At 48.3% G+C, this 15371-nt stretch overlaps 2 protein-coding genes across 5 annotated transcripts in view; one reads left to right on the top strand and one right to left on the bottom strand.

The window, feature by feature from the left end:
* The window catches only part of NT5E (5'-nucleotidase ecto), a 47411-nt gene that overhangs the window by 29114 nt on the left and 2926 nt on the right, over window positions 1-15371 (top strand). Inside the window, exons 4-8 of the mRNA XM_082730669.1 lie at window positions 8513-8710; window positions 10170-10324; window positions 11704-11809; window positions 12847-12996; window positions 14410-14610. Coding sequence (XP_082586795.1) covers window positions 8513-8710; window positions 10170-10324; window positions 11704-11809; window positions 12847-12996; window positions 14410-14610 — 810 coding nt within the window. The remainder of the gene's footprint in view (window positions 1-8512; window positions 8711-10169; window positions 10325-11703; window positions 11810-12846; window positions 12997-14409; window positions 14611-15371) is intronic.
* The window catches only part of SNX14 (sorting nexin 14), a 99825-nt gene continuing 95592 nt past the window's right edge, over window positions 11139-15371 (bottom strand). For all 4 annotated transcript variants that reach the window (XM_082730662.1, XM_082730668.1, XM_082730659.1 and 1 more), the window contains one exon: window positions 11139-11652. In XM_082730662.1, the coding sequence (XP_082586788.1) occupies window positions 11560-11652 (93 nt within the window). In that variant the 3' untranslated portion in view covers window positions 11139-11559. The remainder of the gene's footprint in view (window positions 11653-15371) is intronic.

Genomic DNA, 15371 nt, shown 5'->3' with positions numbered 1-15371 from the left:
CTTAATCACATCTCATGAGACTACGTTCCAAGATGAAGTGGGACTGTCCAAACTCAGAACATTAAAAAGAAAGAGCATACAACATGGTCAAGGTCATTTGGCAGTGTTGAGTTATAAGGAAAGCTAATGGCCAACAGTTGTGAAATCATAAACTCATTCCCATTGCAAAGTACAAGTCTCCTCCTGGGATTACAATTCATGTCGCCCTAACTTTGCCTCTTACTGATCTTCTGAGATCTCCTTTTTTCCACCCTCACCGGGAAGCAGCATGGGGTGTAGAAAGGACTTTGGACTCCAACAGACCCCTTTAGAAAGATTATCCCACCTGTAATCACCTGAGAATTGTAAATCCCAAGCTGATTTATGAGGTCCCTCCTCTAATAATGAAAAGGCTCTTTATCGTGCAAAACTTGGAAAATATTGGAAACTTGGAAAATATTTTCTGACCCCTCCCATCTGATAATTCCTTGGGGATCTTATGTTTGTCCTCATTTCCTTGATCCTAATTTTTACTTCTGCTGAATTCTCAGTCATCTATGGCCTTGCCTCTCCCAAACGGTTCTTATCTATCCATGAAGTATAGTATCAAATATGGGAAACTGACCTTTCTTCTTCATCTCCCCCAAACTCCATCCATCCACACGAGACAGCTTCCCTTCAAGTCTGCCAGGCCTCACAGGGGAGTGGGCCACAGCACAGCACGACCCCTCCCCTGCACTGGACCCTCTTCAAGGCCCCCCTGCCATTGCCTCCACAGGGCATGCCTCACCGGTTGACGTTTCTTCCTTAGCCCTCCCCACCTCCCAGTCTGCACCCATGCCCCACGTTGGTATTCTCCTTTGCATTACTCCACTCTCCACCCCTTGGATCCTCAGCTACCGCTGACCCTCGGAATTCTCCCACTGTTTTGAAGCAAACCATCGCTCTCTGTTTGTACTCCCACTCCCATCCACACCCATGTCGGGGAGCCTATTGTCCCAGACAGAGGAGAGGAGGAGATGAACAGGGAGACAGATGTACCTACACAAGGTACACCTGCTCTCCTTGTCAACCTGCTGGAAACTTGACCTGTCACGGTCATTTAAGCAGAAAATTCTTTCTCCCTAAAATGGATTCTGCCACCCGTGACCCTCTTATTGTTTTCCATACATACGTATATTGGGTTTTTTAAAGATTTTATTTATTTATTTGAGAGAGAGAGATATAGTGAGAGAGAGCATAAGAAGGGAGAAGGTCACAAGGAGAAGCAGACTCCCCTTGGAGCAGGGATCCCGGTGTGGGACTTGATTCCAGAACTCCAGGGTCATGACCTGAGCCGAAGGCAGTCATTAACCAACTGAGGCACCTAGGCGCCCCATGTATTTATTTTTTGTTTTTTTTTTTTTAAATTCACACAAACTATATTGATCATTGCCATAGGGTGGCAGGACTGTGAGTAATTTTTTCTTCTCCATTGGCCAAATAGGCTTTCATGCTAGTTTTACTTAAAAAAATGTTAAGGGGCTCCTGAGTGGCTCAGTGGGTTACGCCTCTGCCTTCGGCTCAGGTCATGATCTCAGGGTCCTGGGATCAAGCCCTGCATCAGGCTCTCTGCTCAGCAGGGAGCCTGCTTCCCCCTACCGCTCTGCCTGCCTCTCTGCCTACTTGTGATCTCTCTGTCAAATAAATAAATAAAATCTTTTTGAAAAAAATGTTTAAACCTCTCTAAGCCCTGTAACCTTAACTCTTCTTAACTTTGTTAAAAGAAACTCTTCCACAGCCAACTTAATGATTCTTGAATCAGGCAGGATCCCATCTAGCAGATAGAAAGAGCCATACGAGGCCAGAGAGACTTACAGATCAGAGTAAGCAGGAACAAGGAAGTTACATGAGGCATTTGCTGATTGGTTACAGCAGGGTTACTTTCCTTCCAGGGAACAAAGGGAAGTTTGGGAACAGGCTGGGGAACTTGTGCTGAGCGGGCCAACACGGGCTCTTTGACCTTGGCTGGTCTCTTCTGGGACAGCTGAGCACAGTTAAGTGTTGGTTTGCTGGCCTGGGGCTCAACACCAGCGACTCCATCTTGGCCTAAACTTGTTACTTTAACAACTTGAACTATTGTAAATACTGCTGTGAAATAATTTTTTAAAAGGAGGTGTATACTCAGTTTGAGAATCTTAGCTACATACATAAAGGACCAAATGTACCTTTTTACCTTTAAAAAAAAATTAAAAAACAGGAATATGGTGCTTTATCCCAAGCAGGCTGGCAGTGTCTTACTCAATTGTCTTATCCTCAGTTTGTACATTTCGCCCAGACCTAGAAACATCTACGGTTCTGAATTCGTCACTGCTAATCCGGAAGAGAATTTCCAAACACTCTTGTCATGATTTGGAAGCAGACTTTGGTCATGTCAGATGATCTCCAGGTTCCCAGAGACAAGCTTGTTTAATTTGTGTCCTCCGCGCCTGATTGCTTACTAGTGTGAGTGACATGAATGATTTGCAAGAATCAGCTGTGAGGAGCCCTGACTAACCAGAAACACAGCATTTCATGTCGTGTATAACCACTCTGGGGATGCCTTCTCCAGCTAAAGGCTGACTGTCCCTAAAGAAATCTATCAGGTATACATTAATTTATGGTCATATATACCTCTTTTTTAATCTCAAGACCTAAAGTTATTACTTCTGAAAAGAGCACTGTGAGTACATGGAATGACAAGAAGGTCATGCTAAGATGAAAACAGTCTCTCTCTCCCCATCCATTGCTGTGGACTCTGCATTTTAACAGGCCATAGTGATAGAACAGTGTTATGATTTTTTTTCAATTTGCCATATGAAACCCTGCTCTATAATGTAAAAAGTGAATGGGAAGTCTGGTGCCTTCCCGGCACCAGAGTACAGGGCCATAAGGGACGGCGAGATGCTGTGGTGAAGAGAAGAGGATCACGGACGGCTGGGGCACCCCTCCTTCCCCTGCTCTGTCTCCATCAAGCAGCCTCTCCTGACCTTGTGAAGAGACAACACAGGCCTTAGGCCTGGCCCTGCGGAGCAGTGGAGATCCAGAACACCAGGTGCCTGTCGGCGCTTGGTAAATATTTATTGAATGAGGGAATGAATTTGCGGTGATCCCTTACCCTGCCTATAGGACTCTCTTACTTGCTCCAACCCCTCAGGACTGGGTAAAGCCCACAGCCTGGCCTGGACCTCACGAGGGGTTTGTGCCCGCTCTGGGTACCGCTCCAAGACTCGTCGTCTCCTTCAGACCTCCCAGCCCTCACTGAACATCCAAGAGCAAGAATGTGAACAGTCAAAGCCTGTGCAAAACGGAGGGACGGAGTCCAGAGACGGAGAATGTCAGCGGCCCGTTAAGTCCCCTCAAGGAAACAGGACAGCTAGCATGTTGCGGTCTGGAGCAGAGATGGCTGAGGACACTGCAACTCACCCCTCTGATTGTGGAGGACCTTGGCTGGGAAGGCGGGAGGAGCCCTCGGTCCTGGACCCTTGAAGCTGCTTCTGCAGCAGAGGCAGGGCACAGAGCCGCAAGCCTGGCTGGCTGGGAGCTGGGGGCCCGGCGGCCAGCGGTGTCCGCCCTGTAACCTGAAGAGAACTCATAGCAGGGAGCCCGAAGCCAGAATCTGGCCCCAGGGTCACCGAAGCCTGCACAACCTGAACGGTCTGCTGCACGGCTCAAGTCGCCACCTGATTTTCTGCGTACTCAAGTTCTCCGTTGCTTACTTTAAAAAAAAAAAAAAAAAGGTTAAACAACTTTTGGGTCAAACCACTAGTCAGATCTCTTGTTTTACAAATTTAGGAAATAAATGTAGGCCTTAGGGGCTAAATGTCTCTCTCAAGGTCATGAAACCAAAATCCATTCTCTTGACTCCTAGCCTGGATTCTGCTTAACAAATCCCCACTCAACTCTCAGCTCGTTAGTTAAGAAAATTGAATTGAGGGGGAATTGGGGGGCAGGAGGGGGCCACACAGGCATTGCTCCCTTTACATATGGATTTCACTACAGGGAGAGTGTAGAAGTCTTGTCTGGTCCCTGGAAAAGCACTGGCTAAATGGCTCAAGCTTAGTCATTCAACAAACACTCATTGAGTGCCTTCTCTGTGCTAGCGAACTCTGGAGACATAGCAGCCTCTGACCTCCTGGAACTGGTCTTAAAAGGGGTACTGACCCTCATCCAATTTTTCTCAGTATGCAAATCAATCAGTCCTATCATATGTATTTACAAAGCATGCTGTGAATGGAGAAGCCCAATGTTAGGAGAGCATATATAGGAAGACTTGACCAAGACTGGGATGTGCGCACACAGCCTTCTCCTGAAAAGCTGACCCTTGGGCTAAGATCAGAAAGACATCCAGGAGCTAACCTGTCAACAGTGATCACTCATCTGTATTGACCTGAGTCCGCTCGCCTGGCTGCGTTAACTTCTGCAATCCTCCCAGCAAGCCTGTAGGTCAGTATCTTCTCCATTTTAGAGATGGCTGAGCTGAAGCGGAGTGACAGAACAAGCATGCATGTTGGCCTTTGGCTCCAGGTCACACCCCATACTTGAAGCTTCAGTGGGTGTGGCCCGGGAAGGGGAGAAGCTAGGATCGTTGCCACTGCTGTGCAAGACAGATGGTCTAGAGGAAGCCAGCAAGACAAGAAAGGGCCCCATCATCTAGGTTATGATGCTCACGTTTCTCCTAAGACAGTAGGAGAACTTTTTTTTTTTTAAGATTTTATTTATTTATTTGACAGAGAGAGAGAGAGAGAGAGTGAGAGAGAAAACACAAGCAGGGGGAGTGGGAGAGGCAGAAGCAGGCTTCCCACTGAGCAGAGAGCCTGATGCGGGGCTCGATTCCAGGACACTGGGATCATGACCCGAGCTGAAGGCAGATGCTTAACGACTGAGCCACCCAGGTGCCCCAGCAGGAGAGCTTTTGAATCAGGGAGTACGTGGTCATATTTACATTTTAGAAGATCACTCAGGCCCGCTGTGTGGACATGGGATTAGAATGAGGCAAAGAAGAAGCATATAGACCAATTAGGAGGCCTTTGCAGTAACCCAGGCAAGAGATGATGCTGACCAGAAGTGTGGTTTCCCTAAGGAGATGTAGAGAAGTAGGCAGTCTCTAAGTAAAAGAGATCCAAGTCCCTTAGAAGCAATCACATGAGTATACTAATGACTGATTATTTTTATCCAGTCTTTTCACAGGAAGTTTGGAAGTTCTTTTAATCTGAGTATACTTGACACGCCATGTTACTTTAGTTTCATGTGTACAAAATAGAGGTTCGGCATCTCTATGTTATACTGTGCTCCCCACAGGCGTAGACCCCATCTGACACCATACAACACCATTACAATACCATTGACTGTATTCCCTTTGCTGTGCCTTTTATTCCCGTGACTTATTCATTCCGTAACTGGAAGCCTGCATCTCCCACTCTCCTTCACCCATTTTGCCCATCCCCCCCACCACCTCCCTTCTAGCAACCACCAGTTTGTTCCCTGTATTTATAGGTCTGATTCTGCTTTTTGTTTAATTCATTTGTTTTTTGTTTTAGATTCCACATGAGACTGAAATCATGTGGTATTTATCTTTGTCAGTCTGACTTATTTCACTTAGCACAATACCCTCTAGGCCCATCCATGTTGTTGAAAATGTCAAGATGCCAACCTTTCTTCGGGCTGATTCATATTTCGTTGCGTAGAGGTACCACACAGGAAGCATGGAATTTCTTAAACTGGTTCCCCCATACATTACAACTGTGGTGAGAACTGCCTTGAAACTTTCTGTAATTCATTCAGCCAACTGGACACCATCTCAAAGGCTTCCTCCTTGGCACCTCTGCCACCACGTGACCCAGTGTCTTGGCCCCTTCTGGCTACTGTGGGCGGCTGTCCAGGCCTGTACTTGGAACTGCCACATTCCCAAGGAGCTGCTGTGGCCAAGTCTCCTAGGGCAGGGCCCTGATGGTTCTGTCAGGCATTTGTACTATGCTGGGAAATGTCCCATTTACCAAGTCTAAATGTCAGCTCACAGTCCCACGGTTTCTCCACCTTTGGTTCCCAGATTATTTATTTGCTCCATGGCTGAAATCGAGTTCTGGTGACTTTCCTGCCAAGATGAAAAGTTGGTTTTTTAAAGGCAGATGAGTGGCTCTGTGTGGAGCACAGAGTGTCTTTGGCTGAATATGATGCTACGGAAAATGTGGAGCCGTGGGTTGCTTTCTCTGCCATTGCTGTTTTGAGCTTGCCAAGTTGAGGGGAGCAGAGAGCCAAAACGGACTGGCTACTGCCTCAGCCACTGGGAAGCATCCTCCTTGTTCCTGATTAAGTCCCTTTAAGAAGCAGATGACATGTGTTAGGTTCTAACAAAAGGAACTTCAAGGCCTTTCAGAAGGATGAGGCATTTGACCCTATTGTTGAAATCCTGTAAGATTCATTTTAAGTCTGGTTATGTCTGTGTGAGTGAGGTAGAATAACAAAGGCTAAAAAAAGGTCAGGCTTGCCCTTCTCTTGGAGTTTCCAGGAAACTACCAGTCCTTTCTGAAACTGATTTAGTGCCTTTTCCTCCCAGACTGTGGGGGAGGGGGAGATGTTGGGGTTCTGCCACCTTGTGGACATTTTGGAAACTGCACCTCCCAATTGACCCCTCCATCCCTGGGCTCAGAGGAGGAACCACTGTCCCTCACCTTCCCCAGGTGAGGTGAGAGAGGCCTGCCACACCCCCTGGTCTAGGCTCCAGCACAGAGTAGAAGGAGGACGATGACCGTGTTAACCTTCCCTGCTACCCTGCGATGCATGAGATCATCTGCAGCTGTTAGAGCCCAAGTCTGCCAGTTACCTGTGAGGCTGGACACTCCACTGGAACAAGCCCCACACTGGGTTGCAAGTCAGGTGCCTTCATCAAAGTGAAATTCCAAAATTCTTGCCTTTTTTCCTTTTTTTTTTTTTTTCCAGAGGGAGGAAGAAAATGAAAAATTAAGGTTGGCACCAGCTGTTTCCTGCATGTGAGGGGCTGGTATTTGCTACACTTCTGCTCCATGGGGCTTGAGCTGGAATGGGGCCTGCTCTTGGCACAAGAGCGGGGAAGGAGCAGGTTTTTTGCTGTATCCAGCCTAGCTTGTCTTACATGAAAGGAGAAGCCCAGAAGCAGCCTGGTGTATCCTCTGGGCTCACATTCGATTTAGTAAGGGGCCTCTGGTCACCAGCTCTCGCGGGTGTTATGAGACTAGCAGCAGTAGGTTGTGTTGGGTAGTGGAGAGAACAACATAAGGTCCCGTGCCTCCCAGCCCTGCTTTTCTCTATACTCTCCTTCACATGCCGGACATACTGCACATAACACACATACCAGTGTGACCTTGGGCACGTTGCCTGTGACAATCAAATGTTCTCATCTGTAAAGTGGGGACAGTAATAGAAATTGCCTCAGGAGTGCTTAGAAGATGGAATAAGGTCTAGGGGCCAACTCTCAAAACTGGCCAATTCTCATTCCTGGGCCCTCTAAACACCTAATAGGAAGGACTGGCCCAGGGTGTGGGGAAGGGGGCAGTGGTAGAAACAGTCATGGGTTCAAGGGTATCTCTTCTATAGTCTCTGATTCAAAACAGCCAAAGCAGGTCCTTGTCGCTGTGGTAAGGTGTGCCCGGAGGAGGTTCGCAGTTACAGAACTGAAGCCTGGCACGTGACGAGGGGCCAGGGCCCCTGCTCCATGCGACTGTGTGCAAGTACGTGTTCATGTACGTGTTTAGGAGGCAGCGGAGAGCCCTTCAGCCTCCAGGGGGTGGGGTAGCCCCCAGGCTGTCCCCAGGAGAACCTCTGAGACAGAGGGCAGCAGAGCCTGGCGCGTGTGAGGTCTGGCTAGGTGAGCAGTGTGCACTTTAGTTGGCTGCCAGCGAATGAGTCTCTTGCAAAAGGCACCAGAAGGATATAGATTTTAGCAGCAAAACCTGAGGACAGGCTTTGTCACTTCTGCCCATTCTCCAGTAAGGACTCTGAGCTCTAGATCGGGGGTCTAGGGTTTCTGAGGTAGCCATCCCCTCATAAGGGAAAGAAAGATGTCTTTGTTTTCTACTCTGTGCCAAGTGCTATGCTAGGAAGTACAGACATGTAAACAACTCAATGGCCCTGTGAAATCGGAATTGTTATTTCACCCATTCTACAGGTGAGGAAACTGAAATGCAGGGAAGTGATGTGTCTGGGCTGGTCTCCCCGGCTGCTGGGAACGGAGCCCAGGTTGGCTGGAGATAGGAGAGTCTGAGCAGGACTGCCTTGTGGTGTCTGCTGCTGCACCAGGCACGGGACCGTGGACTTGGCAAAAGCTTCCTGCTGCGTTGAGAGTGTAAGGATTCATGTGCCAGAGGGCCTTTGGAAACAGGGACAGATGCCCCAGCATGCCTCTAAAAGACCAGCTCCGTAGGGCAGCAGCTAGCAAATCCTCCATTCAGAATTCCTTGTCATCTGCCCAGTGGTCTGCGGACCCACAGCCAGCTGTGTACAAGGGCGGACTTGATCAGCTTCAGCTCTTCTCTTTTAGGCACACCACCTTCCAGAGAGGTGCCAGCTGGGAAGTACCCATTCATAGTCACGTCCGACGATGGGCGGAAGGTTCCTGTGGTCCAGGCCTATGCTTTCGGCAAGTACCTAGGCTATTTGAAGGTTGAGTTTGATGAAAAAGGAAATGTCGTTGCTTCCCATGGAAATCCCATTCTTCTCAACAGCAGCATTCTCGAAGGTACGTGAAACTCGAGGGAGGGTTTCCACCAATCCAAAAATTAGATGGCTGGACTTGTTGTGTGGTTAATGTTTCGGGACAAGACCGTTGTGGGACTGAGTTCTCCCTTAAGTTTGCCCTCTTCATGGACAAGGAGATAGAAAACACACCCAAATGCCCCAAATCCCATTTGCTTCCCCAAGTCCTCTCAGCATCAGATACCGTGTCCCTGCTTTCTGTCCCTTTTCAAGCCTCACCTGGGCATGGGAAAGCTCTCACCTTGGGTCCAGAGGAGGGCAGCTCACGGAAGCAAAGGGGTTCCCACTGTGTGGAGCGGGGCTCCAACACCAGCCTCCCACCGCCAGGAGGAGCATGCCTGTGGCAAGTTGCCCAGTCTTGATGGGCTTCAGTTTCTTTCTTTATCGGAGGAGGGAATGTTTTTCTTTTTTGTCTGGGACTCAGATTAAAGTACATCTTATGTCCTCCATTTGCACATAGTCCATGTGACCACACGCCTATGTCACTGTCACCTGCCTTTCACTGCTTACGGTGATCAGGGAGGAGAGGAGGGTGCCCTGCAGAGCCTGCGGTCACAACACAGACCTCTCAAGAGCCAGAAAGAGAGGCTGGGACCACACCGACCGCAGGCCCTTTATACCTGCAGTGGATGCCTTTGGTCCTCCCCCCAGCCCTCCCGTGCCACCACCACTAACATTATCCCAGGTGAGCCCTCAGGGGCTCGTACAGGTGTGATGAGTTGATGTTAAGCTAGTCAGTGCATCTGGAGCTCCTGGCTGGCTCAGGTGGTTGAGGGTCTGACTCTTGGCTTCGGCTCAGGTCCTGATGTCGAGCCCCATGCTGAGCGCGAGTAGGGCTCTGCTCAACAAGGCGTCTGCCGGACATCCTCTCCCTCTGTCTCCCTCCCATCCTCTTCCCCGACCCCAGGCATGTGTGCATGTCCTTGCTCTTTCCCTCCCTCTCTCCCTAAAATAAATAAATCAATCTTTTTAAAAAATTGAAAAAATTGCGGGTCGGGGCAATACTCAGTGGATCTTTTTTTTTTTTTTTTAAAGATTTTATTTATTTATTTGACAGAGAGAAATCACAAGTAGATGGAGAGGCAGGCAGAGAGAGAGAGAGAGGGAAGCAGGCTCTCTGCTGAGCAGAGAGCCCGATGCGGGACTCGATCCCAGGACTCCGAGATCATGACCTGAGCCGAAGGCAGCGGCTTAACCCACTGAGCCACCCAGGCGCCCCCTCAGTGGATCTTTAAATTAAGATCCATTCCTGGTCTTACTACCAAGAAATGGAATTTTCTGAGGAACTTCCAGTCAAACTAAAATGTAGACAAATTATGATAAAGAAATGTATAGTCACAACAGGTAAGCTAAATGATCTTTGATTCCTTCTCCAAATTGTAGGCCAGCTTGAGGCCTCCCTTAACTGCAGGCTGATCTTCTTGTTCTTTGCATGCTTCTAGATCCAAGCATAAAAGCAGACATTAACAAATGGAGGATAAAATTAGATAATTATTCTACTCAGGAATTGGGGAAAACAGTTGTCTATTTGGACGGCTCCACTCAGTCATGCCGTTTTAAGGAATGCAACATGGGCAACCTGATCTGTGACGCTATGGTGAGTGGTCCTGGTGCAGGCCCTGTGCCTGGGGAGCGGGGAGGGAGCGGGGAGGGAGCGGGGAAGGCTGCAAGGAGGGATAACCTGATCATTAGACCTGAGGATTTTTTTAAAAAATCAGTGCCCAAACTAAAGCTTGGGGGGGAATCATACTGAGTACCTTGGGAAGGTGCCTGATCTAGCCCAGCAGCCCATCACTTTATTGCTTTATGAGGACTGAAGCCTTTAGCGGAAGTTGTCTATCCTGGATGTTGCTTTCTTTTTTGTACGATGGTCTGAGTACACAAAATGTTACTACTCTGATGATGTCGACACTGTAGGGAAAACGCATGTGCTTGGGCCTAACTTGGCCAGACTGTCTCACTGATCTGTCCTCTTGGCTCCAGAGAAGTAGGCCTTGAATGAATGGGAGCCTCCTTCACAAGCAGAGAATGACAACATGTCATTATGTGATAAGTCCCATGGCTGAACACATCACCCCTGAAAACGCCCCTCGAACTGTCTGTGGGCAGACTGGCCGTGGCAGCCCCTTGGGGGCCATGCTGAGCCAGTGTCCCTGGGTCAGACTCAGGCCTCACACCGAAGCCTGTGTGCGCCCAGGGGGCTGACTCTGTCTGCACCTGGCATGTCTCACTCTGCAAAGTGAGACGGTGCTGGCTCCCCGGAACTAGGCAGTCATGCAGAAGAAGTAGTGGAAGAGAAGCCTGTATGGGAATGGCTAGAGAAAGGTCTGGAAGGAAACAAGCTGTTAGCAGTGCTAACCACTCTGCTAAGAGGCTGAGGCAAGTATAAGAAAACCTTTGCTTTTGCACTATTTTTTTTTCCAAATCATCATGTATTCATTTTATTTCTGGTAATGAAACATGTATTTTGTAAAAGGTGGAAATGGATCCTGCCATTTCAGGAGGCTCTCTCTGTGCTTCTGAAATTGTGGGCTTGGGAGTTGGCTAGGGACCTGACATGGAGGCCAGGGAACATGTTGGCAAGAGGCCCTGCTTTCAGAAGCAAGTGCAGGGCCTGTGGGAGGTGGGTGTAGGGGGGCAGTATGGCAAGGGGGTGGGCAGCACGGCAGGCCAGGCTGCATGAGGCCCTGTCCTAATACAAGAGCCAGGTTTCACTACCGCCCACTGGCCTACGGGGTCTTAGGAAAGAGGGCTTCAAGCTACTTGCTTCTAAAAGTCTGACATGAGACTGGTCACAGTTTCTTGTCTTTGCTTCTCAGCACAAAACTAGTTCTAATCATACTCCAGAAGTGTCTGGGACCACGGGAGCAGGGAAGAAGCAGCCGTGTTTCCTCGGCGGAGCCAGTCAAATTCCTGCAACTGATCCTGAGGAGGAAGATGTAGAATAACTAATGTAAATTCATGTTACTGTTGCAGATTAACAACAACATTAGACACCCAGATGACGTGTCCTGGAACCATGTGTCCATGTGCATTTTAAATGGAGGTGCCATTCGGTCGCCCATTGACGAACGGAACAATGGTATGCTTCCAGGCTTAGGGTCGTTAACTCAGCATGTTCTGTCTCCAGCCAGGCCCATGGGGAGCCGCGGCTCCTCTCTGCCACCAGCCCTGCACCACAGTGTTGGCCTCTTCAATTCTGGGCCACTGCTGCTCAACCAGGGCCACCCCCCAGTAGCTGCTACAGAAGTAGCAGCTAGACATGATTGAACCCAGTCTTTTTTTTTTTTTAAGACTTTATTTATTTATTTGTCAGAGAGAGAGAGCACATAAGCAGGGGGAGCAGACAGAGAGAGAGGGAGAAGCAGACTCCCTGCTCATCAGGGAGCCCAATGTGGGACTCAATCCCAGGACTCTGGGATCATGACCTGAGCCAAAGGCAGCTGCTTAACCAACTGAGCCACCCAGGTGCCCTGGAACCCAGTCTTGATTTAAACTTCTGACTCAACAAAGCCAAGTACTAAATATGCTGCTTAATTAAAAATACTGACAGTCTCTTCCTTGATATCAGGAAAGAGAAAGCAATAAGTTGCCAGCCTTCTGTGCTGGAAAAAAAAGACCCTACTGGATTAAATTTTTCTAGTGCGTTTACAAATATCCAGGATATCATAGGGGAAAGCAAGCCAACTAGACAGACACAGTCAGGACACTTACAGTTGCCCTAATGTGTTTTCAAAATCAGGTAGTCTCCATGTGAAGCCCCACACTTGGCTCATTGTCAGACAGGGACAGGTGGCAGGGAAGCATCGCCTGTCTGGAGGAACAGAGCAATGCTTCATACCCACTGAAGATCCAGCTGCAATCCAGGGGTCCAGGGCAGAGCACCAATGACTCAGAAGCCACGGCCATTTCTAAGCTCCTGCCATCTTGCCCAGTGGAAGAGAGCATGGCCAGAGGCCTCTTGAGTCCATTCCCTCCCTAAGTGTCAGGAACGCTTACACAGCTGATGCTGTCCCAATAGCATTCCCAGAGCCTTGTGTCTCCCTCATCTCCATTGGTGTTGGGATAAGCTCATTCTCAAGCTGTTTTTCTTCTTGCCTCTTCTACAACTACCCTCAGGCACAATTACCTGGGAGAACTTGGCTGCTGTGTTGCCCTTTGGGGAAACCTTTGACCTGATCCAATTACAAGGCTCCACGCTGAAGAAGGCCTTTGAACACAGTGTGCACCGCTATGGCCAGTCTACTGGAGAGTTCCTGCAGGTGGGCGGTAAGTCACCCTTCAACGTGAGATGGGATTTCCTGCTGGTTGCCTCAGCTCCCCACATACCAGGACCTCCACGACCAGGTTTGTTTAGGCCTTCCCCCACGAATGCACAGTCTTTCTATGGCCATGGGCTCCCAGACTGCTGAGATTAGGTCAGGGTCAAAGCCCAAGTCCCTGGCAGTGAGCAGTAATTGCTACATCTGATTTGGACATCGGATGGACCCTCTGCAGGAACTGGCCCTCCAAATTCTAATAAGCAGCTCAGCTGCCTTGAGGTCTAGTTTCTATTAAAATCTTGGTTGTCTAGACATTCACTATTCTTTGCTAAAAACAAAACCAAAAAAACCAACCGTTCTCTCTTCTATTCATAATTGCCTGGAACCATGCAGTGTCCAATCAGTTTTAAACAAGGATGATTTCAGGGAGGGACAGCCCCCTACTTAGACACATTGGGACATCTGGTTCTGGTTCCACTGTAACCTGGGGCAGGTTTCCAACCTCTCTGGAAGCAGAGAGAAACCATGACCTGCTCATCTCACAGATCACAGTGCAAATGGAACAAAAACAAATGCTTCCCCAATCGACAAGGGAAACATTGAAACACAGACAAGGGAAACATTGAAACACAAACATGAAACACATCGGTCAGTTATGAGTTGCACAGTTCAGTGAGTTAATCTGTAAAATAATAATAATTAAAAATAGCTTTATTAACTTTGACTCTGACACCATATTTTGGCCTCTTTTTTTTTTTTTTTGTACTGTAGGTAGTGGGCCTCACCTGATGGTGTGATTGCTTTGTCACGTCCTCTCTCTCAGGAAACACCCTGCTCTTGGGATTAGGGCTGCAGAGGATGGGGGAGCCCCACCTGCTGCCTTGAGGGAGCCCCACCTGCTGCCTTGAGGGAACCCAAACATTCTGTACTTTTCCAGGAGAGAGTTGGGGGGGACGGTGGGGTTTTGATGCTCCAGCAGTGCTGGGTAGTTGTTACCTGTTCTATAAGAAAGCCATCCAAACCCAAATTATTACCATTTAGTAGTCTTCAGAATTCTAACAAACTGTTCTGCACCTCTCATCTATTTCTCAGGTTCCAAAGTCATTGAACCAAGTAGTTGACCGGTTCATTTAGGATTCTAAAAAGATGTGGTTTCTCCCTGCATTGGTACCCCAGGCCCATTCTGAGCCAGAGCCAATTTTCCCTTCCAGTGGTTCTCAGACCTCCCAGGACTTGAGGGTAGACCTAACCAAATGCTGCGGTGTCTTCTCAACTCCCCTGATGAAATATCATTCAAGCTCACACTCCATGCAAACCAAATCCAATGCCCTAATTCCAGATTTCAGCCCAAATCTCTCTCTCAGAAATCTTTCTTAGATCTCTTGGATCCAGTGAAAACACAGACTCATTTCTTTTCTAGGAATTCAGGTGGTGTATGATCTTTCCCGAAAACCTGGGGACAGAGTAGTCAAATTAGATGTTCTTTGTACCCAGTGTCGAGTACCCAGTTATGAGCCTCTCCAAATGGACAAGACATATAAGGTAGTCCTCCCAAGCTTCCTCGCCAATGGTGGAGATGGATTCCAGATGATAAAAGATGAAGCACTAAGACACGACTCTGGTAAGCACAAGTGTCTCTCCCTCTCCCTACTCCCAAAGTCCTCACAGACAACAGTAGTGGTCCAAAGACAGGAGCTACTCAGGATGCCAGGACTGCAAAGCCAGAACCAGATCCCACCCCTGGGTTGCTGACTCTCTCCAGTTCTGTTGGAGAACAGCAGCACCGCACTGGACCAGGTGTGCCCTGCCCCTCCCCAGCACACAGACCCACCCATCCAAGCCCCAAGTGTTTCAAAACTCTTTAAGTACGTGTAAACAGCTATTCAAATTGTGAAATATAAATGAGTTTTGCACTTAAAGAAAAAACTCATCTCTAGAATTTTAGATTGGATCTGGAAAATCCTGTAAACTTTCTTGAAGCATTTAGTGTGAATAAATCAGGTAGAAGTGGATAGGATAGGCTCCCCTCTCCGTTTTCAGCACAGTGGGTTTGTTGAGCAAACTCTAAGTCCATACTGGACCCCAGTCAATATTTTTGGCAGCATTTAGGGTCGTTTTACATCAGCCTCACTTTTAAAAATCAGTTCTGAGAACCACTTCCTGTGGAAGTCCATTGATGGGAGATACCTGGGTGATGTGAGTCCCACAGAGGCCCTGAGGATGCCATCAGCACAGGGCCATTTAAAAAATTAATTAAAACAACAAACAAAATTAAAACAAAACAAACAAACAAACAAAAAAGAACCACTCGGACACATAAAGTCCATTGATAGAATATACCACCCCTTCCTCTTCTCCGGGGCAGAAGCCAGTGTGCTCACA

This window comes from Mustela nivalis (assembly GCF_964662115.1).
Source record: "Mustela nivalis genome assembly, chromosome: 5".
NCBI lineage: Eukaryota > Metazoa > Chordata > Mammalia > Carnivora > Mustelidae > Mustela > Mustela nivalis.
Note: the sequence above shows the minus strand (reverse complement) of the source record. Positions and strands in the feature narration are given on the sequence as shown.